Below are 20,079 nucleotides of genomic sequence, written 5' to 3' on the forward strand. Positions count from 1 at the left end.
GTTTATGACTTGTTTTCTGCCCAACCATGAGCTTGGTAGTCAGAAAGGAAATAACCCAATGCACAGAGTCTAAAAACTAGTAAACCAGCTCCTTTGTTCCTCCAGGCCTTGAAAAACCTGTCAATATAGATTTTAAAAAAATATAATACAATAAAATGCATTGTTTTTAATTTTTAAAAATATGTTATTATTGATTTCAGAGAGGAAAGAAGAGGGAGGGAGAGATAGAAACATCAATGATGCGAGAATCATTGATTGGCTGCCTCCAGTACACGCCACACTGGGGATCGAGCCTGCAACCAGGACATGTGTCCCGACTGGAAATGGAACCATGACCTCCTGGTTCATAGGTTGATGCTCAATCACTGAGCCATGCTGGCCAGGCGTAGACACAGATTAATTTTTTATGAAACTGAAAAAGGCAGATTAACAACAATTCTGAAACCAGAATAAAGCAGAGGTAAAAATAGAATTGGAATGGGAAGTTGCTCCCTTTAAGTGTCACTCAACTAGGCTGTAGGGCTTTTTGGGAAATGTAACCAAATGCTATAGCGATATTTTCAAAGTGTGGCCAGTTTCTATAGAGAAACATGGTGTGGTTTAGGTGGGACACAGACAATCATTTTTTTAAAAAAATTTTAATGGTTTTATATTATTTTAATATGTACTAGAAAAACTAATAAAAGCCTATCTTATAAAACCTATAATTTCATAGATATTGCTAATAAGGCTACAGTAGGTAGTACCATGGCATTCCACCTTTGATAGACCACATAAAGTTACAAGCCGAATGCTTAAGTAGTGTGTTGATATAGCAGAGCTTGTAGTATGTCATGCAAATCACTGAAGTTTCAGAGACAACATGCTAAAGTATACATTAGTATGTAGAACCTGGAAATGACCTCATAACTCTGGAAAGAGAGTGAGCTATTTTTCTGGCAGAAGGAATAGGTGCCAGCAATCCTCAACAGCCATAAAAATCTGAACAATAAACAAGGCAAGAGAAGCTCTGTGTTTATTAACAGCATATATTTTTTCCTAAAAATGGCTAGGTTTGCCCTTCATCTTAAAATATATGATGAAGATACTTAGACAGTCCTTCCCAAAACCAGTATTTTGATTATCTAAATCCAAAGTCCCCACCCACTCACTTCCCACCGTCCTGTGTGAATTTCTGGAAGATAGGGCCCAGAGCACACCAGCACCCAGAACTCTGTTGGTTCCTGGTGGAACTTTAGCCTCAATCCCATTCTGTTCTCATGGTCTAGTGACCTGGAATATATTCCATGGGACACTTAGGTCCTAAAGTCAGACCACTTCTCCTTCCAAAGACTTTATTTCTTAGAGAAGTAGCCTCATTATAAAGATTTTATTTTTTTTTTTTTTTTTTTAATTTTTTTTTTTTTATTTTCCTCTTAAAGTATTACAAAGGGTATTACATAAGTATCCTTTTCCCCCCCCCCCCGCGCCCTTGACAAACCACTACCCTCCCTTACCCCCCAGTGTCTTATGTCCATTAGTTATGCTTATATGCATGCATACAAGTCCTTCGGTTGATCTCTTACTCCCCTCCCTCCTGCCCCCCAACTCTCTCTGGCCTTCCCATTGCAGTTTGACAATCAGTTTGAGGCAGCTCTGCCTCTGTATCTATTATTGTTCAAAAGTTTGTAATGGTCTTTATTATCCATGAATGAGTGAGATCATGTGGTATTTTTCCTTCATTGACTGGCTTGTTTCACTTAGCATAATGCTCTCCAGTTCCATCCATGATGTTGCAAATGGTAGGAGTAAGATTTTATTTTTGTTAATCCTCACCCAAGGATTTTTTCCCATTGGTTTTTAGAGAGCATGGAAGGGAGAGAGGGAGACAAAGAGAGAGAAACATCGATGTGAGAGAGACACATCAGTTGGTTGCCTCCTGCATGCACCCCAACCCGGGCTGGGGATCAAGCCTGCAACCAAGGTACATGCCCTTGACCAGACTCAAACTCAGTGGATGGGCCAACACTCTATCCACTGAGCCAAACCAGCTAGGGCTCACTATAAATTTTTGATGATTTAAATTTAGCCCTCCTATCACTCAGACAGCATCCCCTTGATTTGGGTAAACAGAAAGTAAGCATGGTCCCAAACTCCATTTTTAAAAATTAAATATGGGGCCTTTATGTGGCTCTTACCATGGTCTGAGACCCATGCTTGAGGCACTCTGGGGCTCCCAGATGTGCCCCCAGAGAGTTCCCAGAACAGGTACCTAGTCATTTGCTATTCTCTTCTAAATACTTTTAAATTTTGATTGATCTCTCTCTCTCTCTCTCTCTCTCTCTCTCTCTTTGTATCTCTATTCTGCTTTCAGCTAACTTCAGTCAACCTGAAATAATGCTAATTTCTAATAGAACAGAAAATTCCTACATAAATGTGACCTGCTCATCTGTACAAGGTTACCCAGAACCTACGAAGATGTATTTTCAGCTAAAAACCATGAATTCAACATCTGAGCATGATGCTGTCATGGAAATAATTCAAGATAATATCACAGGACTGTACAATGTTTCTATCAGCTTGTCTTTACTGGTGTTTCCAGAAACAAATGTGAGCATCTTCTGTGTCCTGCAACCTGAGCCAACAGAGACAGAGCTTTTCTCCCAACCTTACAATATAGGTAAGGCTTCTCCCCAAGACTATGTCTTTTACCAGGTCTTATACACAAATGCTATGACAGATCATCCAATGTCCCAGGAAACCTCCAACTGAGCCATTTTATATTGACAGAGGTGCTGCAGGGTCCAGGACACTATGAACCTACAGCCAACATTATGAACCTATTCTGCACTTGAGGAAGCATGTTCTTAAGCCCTGAAACTAACCCAGTCTTTTGGGCTACCTTTGGATAGACAATTCTGAAGTTTAGGTCAGAAAATGCAAGATTCCTCCGAGCTAGAATTCTTCCATTCATTAAAATACACACAAACCCACACCCACACCTCTCACCCCCAAAACACACACCAGGCATACATACATATAGCACTTGTTGTGAATATAGAACCATTCTAGAAATTCTTGGTTGCAAGGATGAAAACTAAAAGGTATAAGATATGCTCTCTGTCCTCAAAGACCTTCCAATAGAATTAGAACTTCATGATGTATACACATGAAAATCTGTATTTTAAAAAGATTGGATTGGAATCTAAATTATATTCCATAGAAATAAGTTGTAAAATTAAAAACTAAAGTGACTATAATTAGTCTTATAGGCAATCAGATATAGGCAAGTTCTTGGGGGTCAGGGGAAGTCTTTTTAAAGGAGGTAGGCTCTTGTAACACAACAAAAGAAAGAATTGGTGGTGAGGTGATGACAGGTGAGGACCACAGTGGACTAGCAATGTGGGCACAAAAGGTAATGTACATATATGTCAAGGAAAGACTCAGAAGCAGAAATTCTTGTGGCATGTTGATAGTGTAGTATGGAGACCAGTCCAGCTGGAGGAAAGCATGGAGACTAAGCAGTGTCCACTAATGGGAGCCTGCCATTTTAAAGTCATGACTTTGCCCTTGAGGGAATGCATCCATATTTGAAACCCCACTTTTGAGGAGCAGTGACTGCAAGATTCTTTCCTGGAATAGAGGCACCCGTCTCCCACACTGTCTTCCTCGCTGCTGGTTCTGATGCTGACCCCTCCCCCACCTATCTGCCTTCTGCTTGCCTTGGCCCCTTCTCCAACTCTGCCCCCATGATTTGTCTTTCCCTAAGTCATCCTTCCAACTCCTAGCTCTACCCTCTGGCTTTGCTGCCTTCTTTATCCTGATGTCTTCCTGTTCAAACATATCTTGGCCTATGGACATATTTTTATGTACAGCCTCTGGGGCCACTTCCTAAAAGCCAACTTTACCAATGGGCCAATTCTCTCTCCTGGTACTGATTTCCTCCACTCAAGTACTTCCCCCTCTAAGAATCCAGTAAATGGTGAGGCCACCCAGCCTGTCCTGGTTGCTTCTACTGTAGCCTGATAGAGGGCTCTCCAAACCACCCCTGAAGTTCAGCACCTTCTTGGAGCCCCTAACATCACCACACATGACATGCTCTGGGGCCCTCTGCCATGGCTCCCACAGTCAACAAATAAATAGGGCCTTGCCACCAAGATAGCCTCATCATGACTCACCTTTCTCTGCTTCTCAACTACTGCTGAAACCTTCCCAGCTACCACCATCTTCAGAAACTTCCAGCTCCAGCTGCCTCAAGAAGCTGGGGCTGGCCTCTCTGCGACCCTATTCTATGGCTTGATCAGAGTTAGGTTAGACTCTGAGTCAAGGAATCTTTTGGGGTGTCAAAAGGTAGCAGTCTCCAGGTTAACAAGTATTAACCTTCCCATCCCCCCTTTACTGGGAACACCAAATAGGCTGAAGTGAGATGAACTGGGACAGACTCAGAAAGTATTGAATAAGACTTGCAATAACTCCTCTTCTTAATGCCCCAGGATCAGGGCATGGGTCCACAAATTGCAGCTAAGCTAACAGGAGGTCCTGCTTTCCTGTAATTTAGGATTAACTACTGGAAGTGTTCTCATAAATGTTTATGAAATGGGCCCCTCAGTTCTCAGTTTCCCCCCGCCAAAGCCTCTTTTTCAACTCCCTGGAAACTTATGAGTCTCCAAGCAAGGAAATAAGTCTTGACCTCCCAGGAGCTGAATCTGACCCTGATTCCTCAGGGCATGAAAAGACAGCAAAGTTTTTCTAGTGGGTGAGACATGCTGACAGCCCTGCTTAGGGAAATCTGCTGTGACCTCAGTGTAAAAGGCAAACAAACAAAAACAAAACTGGAGGTAGAACGCCTGTGAGGAGGTCATTGTATTTGTCCAGGTGAGAGGTGTCTGAAGCCTGATCTAGAGATGATAGTGGATGGAAGAATTATTATGGAGGAAACTTCAGGACCTGGGCCTATCTACACAGGGAGCTGAGGATGCAGGCATCACAGAGGACTGTACATTCAGAGCCTTGGCACAGGTACCTTACCCAGATTCCAAGGGCAAGGTCAACCCTCTTCTAGATCACAGTCATTGTCATCCCAGCCTCTGGGAAGGTAAGGGAGCTCAGTCCAGGCATTTGGTCAGAGCCACTGGCTTGGTTATTAGTTAACTGCTGAAGACCCTGGACTGGGACTTTCTAACACCTCATATTGTGTATTTCTGGCTTCTCTGGCAGTAGAGCCCTGGGGAAAAGCTGGCATATAAATAAGAGAACAGTGGCCATTATAAACCTTTTATAACCAATCTTCCTGGCTAATTAAAAATTTGTGGTCATTTTTAGATGCAAAGCCACCTCAGCCACCCCTGCCTGTCCCAGACAATGTCCTCCTGACTGCTCTACCTGTACTGCTGCTCGTTGTGTGTGCGATGGTAGTGTTCTTTATAACACTCAAGAAAAGGAAGAAGAAGCCTGGCCCCTCTCATGAATGTGGTGAGTCAGTGCTTGTCCTCTCTGCAGAGTGCCACTTTGCAGGGACTTCCCCATCTGCTGCCTCCTGCAGCTCCTTGGTTGAGGCCAGACTGGCAAAAAGTCAACAATAGGTTGGAAGACAAGGTTTCCCCTCATGATCTGGAATCCCTGTAGATGAGACTCAGCAACTGATAACATTGCTCTGGGTTTCTAGGAAAGGCAACATTTCTAACCTAAGACTTAACAAATATAAAAGATTATTCCTTGCTTTACCTACCTCCCTTCATAAGGTTACTTTCAGAATTCAATGAAGGAAAATGGTGAAAGCACTTATAGACCTGGTGATGTTCAAGCAGGGATGCTTGGTGGGAGAAGAGGAGCATTAGATAACCATCAGATTTGCCTTCTCATCTCTAAAATAGGTCTCCTGAGCAGTTAGATGAATTGTTCCTCACTAACTTTAAAAAAGAATATGAACTTTTATTGATTACCAAGCATTACATATGCATTACTAAATGTACTGGGCGGGGGGGAGGGGGGGTGATAATCACCTATCGTTCCAGTAGTAAGAAAAAAATTATTATACTGATAGCATTTAGTCTATATCGTCCAGATACTTTTTATGTATAAATCTGTTCTTTTCCATAAGTGGGATACTCTTATAAGGACTATTTTGTTTTACAAGTAGGATAATCTCACATGTTTTCTAACTTTTTTGTACTAAATGTACAAAAAATATTCAATGTCATTAAATAGCTGCGAGATGTTCCATTATGTGGGTATACCTTAATCTATTTAACCAACTCTATATCATTGGACACTTGGATCTTTTGCTATTGTAAATAGCACTGCATTTAGCAGCCTCCCACATATGTTGTAAAAGTGGCCTGTGTTTGTTTAGTGGGGAAAATGGTTCCTGTCTTTAGAATAATCCCTATATATGGTTTGGGCTGGTTTGGATAAAGTTGTAAAATAAGGTTGGACTTCATCTCAGTAATTGCCTCTAGTAGAAGTTTGGTTGGTGTTAATAATTCAGGTAACCTTCTTACTCACTTATGGTAAAAAGAATAATGCTTCTGGTCAGCATCTTATTTAAAACTTCATTATATTGATTTTAAGATCCATGTAGAAAATAGATGGATGATATTAGCAGTTATTTATTTCATCCCTGCTTTAAAACAGGAAATTTAGGAGTGATTATCCAATTTCAACAAATTGACACAAAGCATGTGGCAGAGCAGTTCAAGCTGCTAATGTACGGAAAATTCAGTACAGAGGATCAGATGTATGGATTTACTATGCTTGTCCAGGCTTTGACTTTTCAAGGTCAAGGTTTTGAGCTTCTCTTTTTTTCAATCTCATTGCCTTTAGAATTGGCTAAATGTGCAGAAACAACCTTTAGTTAGGGAAGAAGCTGTCTCCAAAATTTGCTTTCACATTGGAATAATTAGTTTACAAATGAAACAAAGAAGAAGGGATAGAGAAAAAGAAAGTAAGAATGTTTCTTCCTCCAAGAAGCAATCAGAAAAATTCAGGAGACTAGAGAAGGGAATTAAAGAGGAGGATGTGTGTATACACATGAAAGAAATTGGAAAGAGTTTTAAGAAGCTATATTTGTGCATATAAGATGGTAAAATTGAGCTATGCATGGTAAAAGGCAGAAGACAAGAGAGCACGGCACATATATGAACCCCTCCCCCCACAAGAATGTGATAAAAAGTACTGATAGGAAAACGTTGTTTGGTCAGTCACTTATGCCAGTGAATCTGATAAAAGAGAAGAGCCTTGATATCACTGGAGGACAGGAGATGTACTGAATAACTATGACGTGTAGATATGAGATGTTTGTAAATTTGGGTTCCATAACTTCAGCAATGTCTACATTTGCTTTGTGAATTCCTCTGGCATTAGCTATGTGATAAACAGAATAATGCCCACAGTAAGGTGTCCACCTCACATGCCCCAGAATCTATAATGTTTTCTTCTACAGCAAAGAGGACTTTCATATGTGATTAGGACACTGACCTTAAGATAATGAAATTATCCTGGATTATCCAGGTGGACCCAGTCTAATCACATGAGTCAGAGAACTTTTCCCAGCTTGGTTAGAAAGATAAGATGGAAGGAGAAGAGAACCAAAACTTAAGACAGACTCAACCCACCATTTCTGGCTTTGAAGATGGAGGAAGGGGCCATTAGCCAAGAAATGTAGGCAGCCTTTAGAAGCTGAGAATGGCCTTCACCTGAAAGCCAGCAAGGAAATGGAAATTTCAGTCCTACAACCACAAGGAACTAAATTCTGCCAATAGACAAACATGAAAGCAGTTGTGATCCCTTCAGAGAGGCACAAGTTTACTGATAATCTGTAGGAATTTCTCCAAAAATGGAGCTTCCTCCTATTCCAAAACTAATCCTCTCCTCAGAGGAGAACAATCCTTAAACTAACTTGGCATCAAAAGTCCTTTCCAGTGTTTGTTCATAATTATGTTGGGTTTTTCCCCTAAACCATACATATTTACCCTGTTTAACCTGTTAAATTTTTAAAAAGGTGAAATGGCATGGTTATTTAGCTGGTTTCCAATTTCTCTTCTCTTTTTATTTTGTATTTTTATCAAATAAGACAGATAAGGCATGAGAAAATGTCATCTTGAATTACTGTCTTTTCCCAACCAAAAGCTACCTGTCAGCTTACCCACTCAGGAAAAAGACTAAAAAAACTCCTCCTGAAATTTTGCTTCCTTGTTTGGTTTTGTGTGACTGACATCTGTATATATTAGTGCCCTAGCAACCAACAGTTGTTTTTTTTCAACTTGCCTCCTTCCACCAAACCTGAGTCTTGGCTTTCCCAGGAATGATCTCTTAAAGGGCAAGTGTTTTCTCCAAAAGAAAACATTTCAACCACTATTTAAGCAGAAACCTTCACAGGGCTTAAAAATTGAAAGTTAGTGATATCATCACTTCTGCCCTTCAAAATGCTAAATTTATAATCAAACCTAAAAGGTTAGAAATCTATCTTTATTATCTGCTTTCACTTTAAAACATAAGTGTGTGTGTGTGTGTGTGTGTGTGTGTGTGTTTAATGGTGATGATTTTTGTCATGGACATAAAAGGATAACTTAATTATTCTGGATTGGTCTACAGACATTTGAAATATTTCATTCAACTATAAGTGCCATTATTTTCAAGAGGAACTTTGACAAATATAGAATCTAAACAGATTTATTTTGTTTGGAAACTAAGTCAAATAACACATAGCTCTGGTAGGGGGAGCCCTGATATCAAAACTAGAAAAAAATTACAAGAAAATAAAACTACACATATCTCTTATGAACATAAATGTCAAAATACTTAACAAAATTAACAACTAAAATCTAACAATATATTAAAAGTATGATACATCATGGTCAAATGGGGTTTATTCCAGGAACATAAGGCAGGTTTAACATACAAAAACCAAACACTAAAATTCACCATATCGACAACTGGAAAGAAAAACCATGTGATTATGTCATTGGATACAGATAAAACATTTGGCCAAATTAATATCTATTTATGATTTTTAAAAAGCAAGAAAAAACCCTTATAAAAGTAGGAATAAGAAGGAACTTCCTCAACCTGAAAAGGACATCTACCAAAACCCTTCAGTTAACATCATATTTAATGACAAAAGACTGATTGCTTTGCCCCTAAGATCAAGAATAAAGCAAAATGTTCACTCTCACTATTTTTGCCCAACATTGTACTGGAGGTCCTAGCCAGTGCAACAAGTCTAGAAAAAGAAACAAAGGCATGCATATTTAAAAAAGAAGAAGCAAAACTCTCTTTTTTTTGCAGATAACATGCTCATGTTTATAGAAAAGCCTAAGGAATCCATTAAAAAATATTAGAACTAATTGAGTGTAGCAAAGTCACAGGATATATGGTCAACACACAAAATCAATTGTATTTCTATATACTGACAACAAACAATTGGACACTGGACAAAATTTAAACACCATTTACAATGACATCAAATAATATTAAAGGCTTGGGAATTAAATTTTAAGAACAAATTCAAGACCTGTATACTAAAAACTAAAAAATATTATAACCCACAAAAATTTAAATGACCTATGTAAATGGAGAAATATGCCATGTTTATGGATCAAAAGACTAGATTTTAAGATACCAATTCTCCCTAAATTGATTTATGGTTTTAATGCAATACCAATCAAAATCCTTGCAGGCTGTTTGGTGGAAACTCAAGACCTGCTTCTAAAAGTCATGTGGAAATGCAAAAGACCTACAATTGCCAAAAGAATTCTGAAAAATAAAGAAACAGAGGACTTATACTACCTAATTTTAAGGTTTACTATACAGTTATAGTAATCAAGGCAGCATGATACTGGTGAAAGCACAGACACATCAGTCAATGGGCCAGAATGGAAAGTCCAAAAATAAATTCATATGGTCAACTTATTTGACAAATGTGTGACAATGATTTCATGCAGAAAGGATAGTTTTTCAACAGATGGTGTTGGGCAATTAGATATCCACATGGAAAAATATGAACCTAGGCACACACAAAATTAACTTGAAGTGAACTACATATCTAAATATAAGAGCTAAAATTAAAAGACTTTTGAAAGAAAACATAGGAAAAAATCTTTGTGACCTTACCTTACCCAAATCTTAGACAGACACAATAAACACAAATTGATAAACTGAAATTCATCAAGATTAAAAACTTTTATCCTTTGACTTTGTTAAAAAAATGAAAAGTCAAGCCACAGGCTGGGAGAAAATATTGCAAAAATGTATATTTGATAAAGAGCTTATATCCAGAATATATAATTATAGATTACTACTGGGTAATAAGAAAAAAAATTCACTTAACAAAAGGCAGGGAGCAAAAGACTTGAACTGATACTTAACAGAAGAAGGTATATAAATGGCCAGTAAACATAGTCACACAGTCACAACACCATTAATCATTAGGAATATACACATTAAAGGCATAACAAGATACCATTACACACCCACTAACATGACAAAGATTAAAAGGACTAATAAATACCAAGTTTTGAAGAGGATGTGAAACAGCTGAAATCCTGATGCACTGCTATACAGCCCTGCAATTCTAGATACTTACCCATCTATATAATAAAAGCTTAAGTGACCATTACGGCAGAACTACCTGAGCGACCAGTCGCTATGATGTGCACTGACCACCAGGGGCAGATGCTCAATGCAGGAGCTGCCCCTTGGTGGTCAGTGAGCTCCCACAGGGGAAGTGGCAGCTCAGCCAGAAGCCCGGCTCATGGCTGGTGAGTTCAGTGGCGGTGGCGGGAGCCTCTCCTGCTTTCACGGCAGGGCTAAGGAGCAGTGATCCAAGCATAAGGAGCAAGGGATTCCGGATTGCGAGAGGGATGTCTTACTGCCGGCTTAGACCCGATACCTGGCAGTCAGACATCCCACGAGGGGTCCGGGACCATGAGAGGGTGCAGGCTGGGCTGAGGGAAACACCCCCCCAAGTGCAATCAGACATCCCACGAGGGGTCTGGAACCATGAGAAGGTGCAGGCCAGGCTGAGGGGACACCCCCTCAAGTGCACAAATTTCATGTACCAGGCCTCTACTGAGAAAGAAAAACCATGTCTACACAAATCTTTACAGCAGCCTATGGTACTGAAAACCTGGCATCCCAAATTGGTGAATGAATAAACTAATAGTGGTATAGTACTGGCAACATGCCACAACTCAGATGAATTTCAAAAGCATTATGTATGCTAAGTGAAAGACTCCAGGCACTAAAACACTACACGTTATCTGATCCTACTTACATGAAATTAAGTGACACTCTGGTGACATTAAACAGATCAGTGGTTACCAGGGAACAGGGTGGGAGAAAAGGGCAGCTTTGGGGGCTTATATAAATGTTCTATATCTTGGTTATGGTGGTAATTACATGACTGCATACATTTGTTAAACTCACCAAAATCTATATGAAAATTGATTGAATTTTATTGTATATTAATTATCCTATATAATAAAAGGCTAATATGCAGATCCACCGCACAATGGAAAGACTGGTCACTATGATACGCACTGACCACCAGGGGGCAGATGCTCAATGCAGGAGCTGCTCCCTGGTGGTCAGTGCGCTCCCACAGGGGGAGCGCCACTCAGCCAGAAGCCAGGCTCACAGCTGGTGAGCACAGCAGCAGTGGCGGGAGCCTCTCCCACCTCCGCTGCAGGTGGGAGGGAGGGGTAAGGAGTGAGGGGTCCCAGACTGCGAGAGCCCCGGTCTGCAAGAAGGATGTCTGACTACTGGCTTAGGCCTGATCCCCCAAGGGTTCCAGGACTGTGAGAGGGTGCAGGCCAGGCTGAGGGACACCCCCTCCAGTGCACGTGCACCAGGCCTCTAGTATCTCAATAAAGCTGATTATTTTTCAACACACACATGCGCATTCACACACACAGAGACACACACACATACCTGCACCTGTGTACGCATGAACTGCCAATGATAGAAAATATTCAAAACCATCAGGGGAGCTGTTGAGAGGATTCCCGTGATCCCTAAATTCCTCAGTGGACACCCAGGTTAACAACCCCTGCTGTAAGGCTCTAAGTGGGACAATAGCACTGTCACAGCAGTCAACCTAGAGGACTTTACACTCCAAGTTGCGTCGGTAGTAAGTCCATTCCAGTAGCAACTCAGGCTTTGGGAGATCTAGCCAGCTGGAGATTTCTCACGTGGGTCCATCCTTGCGGTATTGTGTAGTTGGTAGTGTCCGCTGGCTAACCCACTTCAGCATTAACACCTTCAAGATTTCCTTTTCCTCCTAAGTCTTATTTTCAGAAAAGGATTGGAAATTCTTGTCTGATCACTAAATGATTGCTAAAACTAAATGTGTTCCCCCTGCCACTAGTATTTTTATTTTAGCAAAGACTAGATTTGTAAGCGAAAATCCTATTTCCAACATTAGAACTTAAGGCACAGTGAGCAAGTAAAGGCATTTACTTTTTGGATGCAAGGAGCTCCTTCTCACTCCCCCTGAAATTGCATCAAGTAACCGTCTATTTCACATGTAAGGCTACAAGGATTTTTCTCCGAGTAGGACTTTGGAGCCTCTTCAAACTTTCCCTTTTTTAGGATGAATGGGCAATACGTTTTCTGAGATTGTTTTGCTCTCTTTCAGAAGTCATCAGAGTGGAAGGGGAAGAGAGTGAACAGGCCAAGGAAAGGTGAGTCCAGACCCTATAACATTGTTGAAAGAGGTCTGATTCCCAGAGGGTCTGTAACTGAATAGACTGACATGTGAGGCCTGCTGAGACTCCAACAAACATGAACTAATGGAGAGGGAAAGGAAAGCGAAACTAATAGGACCAGGAGGAAATGTCCTAGTTGTAAATGGATGGCAGGGAGTCCAATGCACAATGCTCAGTCATGGCCAAGTAAACAATCAATACCAAAAGGGCCTGACACGGGGAGCATGGGCTGCATCTTATTCACCACGGTAACCCCAGTACCTAGCACAGTGCCTGACTAGTGGCTTTCCTACATGTGTGGAATGAGTACATGAATAAACGAGGAATGATAATATGTTCCATTTAGCTTCTGTGTCTTTGAATCTGCTGTGCCTTCTGCTTGGCATATTCTTCTGCCACTTCTTCATCTCATTCTTCAGATCTTGATTCAAGCAGCACTTTCTTAAAAACCCATCCCAAACTAGATTATGTCAGCCCATTATAGTGTCATGTGTACCTGTCCTTTTTCTTTATAAAGAAACAGTATTAACATATTATTAAACTCTATAAATCTAGACTCTAGAGAGAGCAGGGATCATATTAGTTAAACTAATCATTGTGCTGCTAGCAACCAGCACAGTGCCTGGCATATAGTAGGTGCTCAATACATATTTGTTGAAAGATTGAATGAATACATGAAGGGATGCATGAAGATTCCTGGTGATCAGTCCTTTCACCACATGGTATAATTAGATTGTCCATACCTCCGTCCCTCCTGAGGAACTGAGCTTGTCAAAAATATCACGGCTCTGGCTGCATGGCTGTGGGCTCAAAGCAGCCCTCAGTGAAGAGCCTGGTCACAGAGACACAGCTGGGACCCAAGGGCACATGGGACCCAGAGTGCCCAGCACTTATATGGATATTCCAGCCACTGTGAGTCTAGGAGTCCTGGATGGTGAGTCGGGGTCCTGGATGGTGAGTCAGGGTCCTGAGATCTTGCCTGCCCTTGTCAGACTTAGTTCAGAAATAGTCCAGAAGAGCCTACAGAGTGAAGGTGGCAGGGACTCAGCCTAGGGCAGGGACAGGCCAGACAAAAATAAAGGGTAGCTATTGAAAAAAGTGTGGGTGACACTTCACCTCGCTCTTCAATAGTTTGTTCTTCCTCATTGTTATTGCAATGTCCCCTATATTTGGCCCTGTCATTGAAATCTAGAAAAGGAAGTGGCTCCACTGTGAAATCTGACTTAATTCTTTTTTCTATTTCTCCAGAGTAGAAAACCGTGTACCTGAAAGATCTAATGAAGCCCAGTGTATTGTCAACATTTCAAAGACAGACTCAGGTGACAAAAGTGCTACACATTTTTAATTAAAGAGTAATGTCCATTTGACTATTTTTTATACCATGTGGGTGGTTCCTCTTTCTTTTTTCCCTTTTTAAATTAAGTTTATTGGAATGACATTGATTATTAAATTATGTAGATTTCAAGTGTACAAATTCTATGATACATATGCTTTCCTTTTCAAGTTTTTGGCTGACTTTTTTTTTGTCTCTCTAAACCTTCCCAGAAGGTGAGAAAATTTTACCATAAATAATAGTGGAGGCTCTAGGACTCCCTCTATACAAATAGCCTCCTTATAATGCCATCTCGGCTCCCTATGCCAGGAGCAGATTTTATCTGCTTCTTTTCAGAACACACTTGGATTGGATTGGATTGGATCCTAATGTTTAGGACTAATGCCTTCTGTGTCAGATGTGGCCTCTTTTCTTAATTTTACAAACTGTGTTTTCTGTAGAACTCCCACTACCTGGAATAGTGACTTTTATCTACTCTGAATTCTAAGGTAATGCTACAACCAATCTTGTATACCTATGACTGAACACCTACCTCTTCAGTCTGAGAGGGGGCTATATATTTTATGGCTTTATAGTGTTAATATTAACATTTTGAAATATAAAAAATGTACTCTACTAATGTAGTTATGTGCTTTGAGAAATGTCCACCCTCTGCCAAGGAGTTGTTGTTCTTCTGTCAGGGTCAGTAAGGAAAGCAGACAAACTCAAAATTTGGGAGACTAAGAGAGACGGAGATGGCAGCACTCTGGACCCTGGAGCCATTTCTATATGGGCTGTTGCTAACACTAAGGAAGATCCATGTGACCAACACGCGATTGATAAGCCTTAGGAGAGAGCGCTGGATAATGCAGGACAGTGCCGTGCCTCGTGAACCCTACTTCTCTTCTTGAAAAAACTGACTGAGATCGTGACCTGGGCAACTGTGCAAGAACCAACAGAGAGATCACAATACTCAAAAAAAAAAAAGAGAGAGAGGGAAAAGAGAAAGATCTTGACCATGAATGTTCAGTCTGTCCCGTCCTTCGACAAGCCTTGGGGACAAGTCACAGATGGACAGTTTGTCCAAATGGACTTAAAACAGACAGTAGTTTCCTGGGTGGCCAGTGAGGGGTTTCGATGATACCAGGTGGTTGTGATGTTTTACCCGGCTGAAAGCAGAGCTTGGGGTAGAGAGCTATCATCTTGATCGTGGGATAAATGGAAGGAGACTTCGAACTTTTCCAACTGATGGCTGAGAGACAAAGAGCTGGAATAAAATTAGTTTGACCAGCATGCAAATCCTCCAGAAGTTGACTTAGCCCACAGATGCCCTACGAACATATTGGCCAGCCCAGAGCAGTGCTAGTGAACTTGTGTCTGAGAACTATGAGCATCATTTTCAACAATAAGAAAACTGGGTGACAAGAGACAAAAATACTAACCCAGCAGAAATAAGTTAAGAGACCCTGGCTCTAAAGCAACATCACTAAGAGATGGGGCAGCTTCGGTTCGAACCTAAAGAGGACTTTGGGGGGCTCACGCTATAGAAATAGTTCTGTAGAGCCGGCCTAGAGGGTTATAGACAGCCGTGCTAGCCATGCTTGTCCTTGTAAAATTGCCATTTGTGTGTTCTATCCTGCTCCTGCCTTCTTTAGACTCTAAGCATCTTGCTTAGAGTTTTGTACAGAGAAGTTTTCAATAAATTTTCATTAAGTTGATGTAAAAATTTATGTTTGGCTTCTATTTCCGGAGTACTACTCAGCGCTTGTAGTCTGATGTTCCTCCCTCTGTCTTCCTAATATACTTCCTCTTGACGTCTCTGTGGTAGCCCCATTCTCCAGTCACCCAAGCTAGAAGCCTCTGACTCATCCCAAACCTTCTCCTCTTCCCTTTCCCCTAACCATTGTATGAGAAAGAGGAGCTAATATAATTCTATATGTTAATCTCAGTAATAACACATAAAAGATTAGTTAAGACAGGTTGTTTCTGAAGACAACTGGGAAATTTAGAGTGAAGGAAGGGATACTTGCTTTTCAGTTTATAAACTTTTATACTGTGTAACTTTAAAATTATGTGCTTGTATAGTCACTAAACAAAGGCTAATGAAAAAGTATTTCTAAAAATACATTACTATAAAATAAATTCATATAACTGTACTTTATGTTTGAAAGTTGCTAAGAGAATAGATCTCAAAAATTCTCATCAGAAGAAAAAATAATTTGTAACCATGTATGGTGATAGATGTTAATTAAACTTATTGTGGTAACCATTTCACAGTATATAAATAAATTAAGTCATTATGTTGTAACCCTAAAACTAATACATTATATGTCAATTATATCTCAATTAAAAATAAATAAATAAATGTAGGGAAATTCTGGGGGGAAACTGTCTAGGCTCTGTGAGAGCAGGGATGTGATCTAACCTCTTCACCAACAAATCCCAGGAAACTAAGACAGAACCTCAAAACTACTTGTTTAGCTATTGAATGAAACATTAATACTTATTCATTCAGTATTAATATCTGGTTTTTAAAAATCCCTCCTTTGTATATTAAATTATCTAGACCTCTGTGTTCCAAGTCTGGGGAAAAGAAAGCCAAGTAAGGTTAAAAGAGGTTCACCTTGTAACAGGGACTCCTCTAAACCTTTAAATGTATTATCCCACTTAATCCTCATAATGACCCTGTGATATCAGTATTGGGATATGATGCCTGTTTTGCTGATAAGGAAACTTAGGCACAGAGTAGTCAAAGCAATTTATCCCAGGTCTCCAACTTAGTAAGTGGCAGAGCTGGGGAAACTTTTTAAAAGCATTATCCCCACCCCTCATTCCTTTCTTTCCCAGCCCCATGTTTTCTGACCATAGAAGAGACAGCAGGTGAGTGCTTACACCACATCTTTTGTTACACTAGCTCAGTCACCCAAGATAGTGCCTGCAGAGGACCTGCCACTGATTTTTCCAGAAGTCATTCATCATCTCATAAGGCCTATGATGTGGCCAGTGAAAATGAGTTTTTGGTCAGGGGGGAAGTGAACTATAATTGTTGCCTCCCCCTACACCCCTGCCACTTACTATTCTTTTGCAATTCACTCTCCTCCCTCCACCATTCTGAAGCCAGTTTCATCCACTCAGCGACTTCACGTGTTAACCCAAGCTAGAAAGCACAGTCACCTCTGACTACTGCCCTCCGACCTTTCCCTCAACACCCACTGCCACCTCCACTGTATTGCCACATTTGGTCATAACCAGGCCAGAAGTCCCTCCAGCTTCAGCATCCACTCCTTTTCTCGGCCAGGCTCTTATTTCCAAGAACTGACAATCAAAACCAAAATGACCCCAGTCTACTCTCTCTCTTACCCTGCATTTTGTCCAAAATATCAAAAGACACAAGGCAGCGGGAGGGAGAAGTAAGAGATCAACCAAAGGACTTGTGTGCATGCATATAAGCATAACCAATAGACACAGACACTAGGGGGGTGAGGGCATGTTCTGGGAGGGGGGAGTGGACTAGGAGAGGTCAATGGGGGGAAAAGGAGACATATGTAATACTATATGTAATACTTTAAACAATAATAAATAAATAAATAAATAAATTTTTAAAAAGGGAACAAGGAGGTAAATAGAGAAAAGAAGATCTCTCTCACATTCTTTTTTTTTCCCTAACCACACAGAGGCGAGTTTAATCTCCAGCTTCTTATGTATCCTTCCATAGATACACTATGTATATACATATATACATATATATAGTGTGTATGAGTCTATGTGTATATATAGTGCATATATACATATATACACACACATATATGTGTATATATTTATTTTATTTATATGTGTTCCATATGTTTTATATATATGTATTTCATTCAGGTTTGGTTTTATTCTACACCTAATCAACATAAACATAAAGCTCTTGTTAAGATGATTACAAACATACTCAGTTTTCAGTCTCATCCATATACCAGCATTCTTGTGGAACTTATAATAAAAGTGAGGTTCCATTGGCTTTCATCATCGCCACCTGTGTACTCCAGGAGGAAAAATACAAACATATACAAAGTCTTGCACTGTCCTTAGACACAAATTTTTGAACGTGCTCCAATCATAACAAGTTAAACCCTAGGTCTAGTGAATAAGTCATTCTGAACTGGATCTCCTATTACCTGCATCTCATATATTTGTCTTTCTTGACTTACTTCCTCACTTCAGTTGTACATACCCACCAGTAGCTTTTTGAGAAAGGATATGTGAGAAGTAAACTTAATGAGATTTTTGTGTATCTGAAAATATCTTTATCCTACCCTCCTACTTAATTGATCATTTGTCTTGATATAGAATTTGGAGTTAGAAATTCTTTTCATTGTCTCCAGCTTCCAGTCTTGCTTTATAAATATCTATAGATATTCTGGCTCCTTATTTTTTTATATGGAAGCTTTTAGGATCTTCTGTCTATCTCATTGTTCTTCAATTTTGTAATGAAATGCCTATATGACCACTGTGGTTAGCACTGAGGTGGTACTTTCTATCTGAAAACATACATCCTTTACTCTAGGGAAATTTCTTGAATTGTTTCATTGATTTTTTTCCCCCTCTCTATTTCTCTAATCTGCATTCTAGGATATTGAATTTCAGTGTTGGATCTCCTAGGCCCGTGGTTGGCAAACTGTGGCTCGTGAGCCACATGCAGCTCTTTGGCCCCTTGAGTGTGGCTCTTCCTAAGCCTTAGGAGTACCCTAATTAGGTTAATAACAATGCACCTACCTATATAGTTTAAGTTTAAAAAATTTGGCTCTCAAAAGAAATTTCAATCGTTGTACTGTTGATATTTGGCTCTGTTGACTAATGAGTTGCCAACCACTGTCCTAGGCTGATCTTTCTATTTTCTTACATTTCTGTCCTCTTCCATCTTTTTGTCTTTTGCTCTGTTTCTTAAAGATTTCCATAACTTTATCTTCCAAACTTTCTGTTGTATTTTTAAATTTCTGCTATCAAATATTCATTTCCAAGAGCTCCTTTTTGTTCTCTGAATATTTCTTTCTCTAAGGAGCCTGTCCTTAATTGTTTCAGTATCATTTCTTAACTCTCTGAAGATATTGGTAGGTTTTTAAGTGTTATTTTTTCCTGTATTGTCTCTGTATCCTCCAAGTTTTTTCTTCCTGTTTGTTTACCTTGGTCTGTAGCAGTAGTTTTCAACCTTGGCTGCACATTAGAATCACCTGGGAATCTTTTTAAAATCCTGATTTCTGGGCCTCATCCTCCGGAAATTCTGTTTCTTTGTTACTAATGTTGTGGCCCCACCCCATAACAAAGAAACAGAATTTCCGGAGGATGAGGCCCAGAAATCAGGATTTTAAAAAGATTCCCAGGTGATTCAAATGTGCAGCCAAGGTTGAGAACCACTGGTCTATAGCATCTATGTTGGAGGCTCCTTGTGATGTCTGATTAACTTTGATTGTCTATTCATGAGTAAGAGTGAGAAGCTGAAAATTTGTTTGGAGGATCTGAATCTATGGATGGGCTTATTAACTTTAGCTTTATTATAAAGGAATCTGGTGAGCCTTTTCTTTAAAAGGTCTTTTCTCTTAGGCTGGTAGTTTTGCAGTATTTTGCCTGGAAGGTAGAAGTCTGGCTGTCAGCATTTTGGGAGCCAAAGGAGAGAAGAGGTTTGTGTGTGTGTGTGTTCCTCCTCATCCTGGCACCAATCATACTGTTTCCTATTCGTATATACACAAGAACAATAATGTATTTTTATAAACAACTGTAACGTAGAGATGAGAGTGCCCAGTACTTTTTAAGTGTTTTTATTATGAAAATATACCTTTTTAAAATATACACAAACTTATTTCAGAAAGTATATCTCTAGCCTGACAGTGGTGCCAGCTCAGCGCTACTCATAGCATATGGCAGAGTGACTTCTTCCCAAAACCTAATTGTATATCATTGTTCTGAGATTAAAAGCTGTGAACTCATGGGTTTCCCAAATGTATAGAGTGCAGAGGAAAAAATCACTAAATTGTCCTAACAATCTACTAGAAATGGGAGACATGTAGAAAGTATCCTTTTTTTTCTTTTTCTTTTTTTGTG

The 20,079-nt window shown here is 39.9% G+C and overlaps 1 protein-coding gene across 6 annotated transcripts in view; it reads left to right on the plus strand.

Annotated features, from left to right (window-relative positions):
- CD86 (CD86 molecule) overlaps window positions 1-20,079 on the plus strand; it is a 95,296-nt gene that overhangs the window by 57,802 nt on the left and 17,415 nt on the right. For 2 of the 6 annotated variants that reach the window (XM_070406306.1, XM_070406304.1), the window contains exons 4-8: window positions 2,354-2,659; window positions 5,302-5,451; window positions 12,614-12,659; window positions 13,932-14,002; window positions 14,697-15,709. In XM_070406306.1, coding sequence (XP_070262407.1) covers window positions 2,354-2,659; window positions 5,302-5,451; window positions 12,614-12,659; window positions 13,932-14,002; window positions 14,697-14,845 — 722 coding nt within the window. In that variant the 3' untranslated portion in view covers window positions 14,846-15,709. Of the gene's footprint in view, window positions 1-2,353; window positions 2,660-5,301; window positions 5,452-12,613; window positions 12,660-13,931; window positions 14,003-14,456; window positions 14,505-14,696; window positions 15,710-20,079 lie in introns of those variants that run through there. The other 4 variants (XM_070406305.1, XM_070406309.1, XM_070406307.1 and 1 more) reach the window with 3 other exon arrangements.

This window comes from Myotis yumanensis, unplaced genomic scaffold (genome assembly GCF_028538775.1).
Source record: "Myotis yumanensis isolate MYYU_CA2020_CCGP unplaced genomic scaffold, mMyoYum1.0.hap1 SCAF_2, whole genome shotgun sequence".
Lineage (NCBI taxonomy): Eukaryota > Metazoa > Chordata > Mammalia > Chiroptera > Vespertilionidae > Myotis > Myotis yumanensis.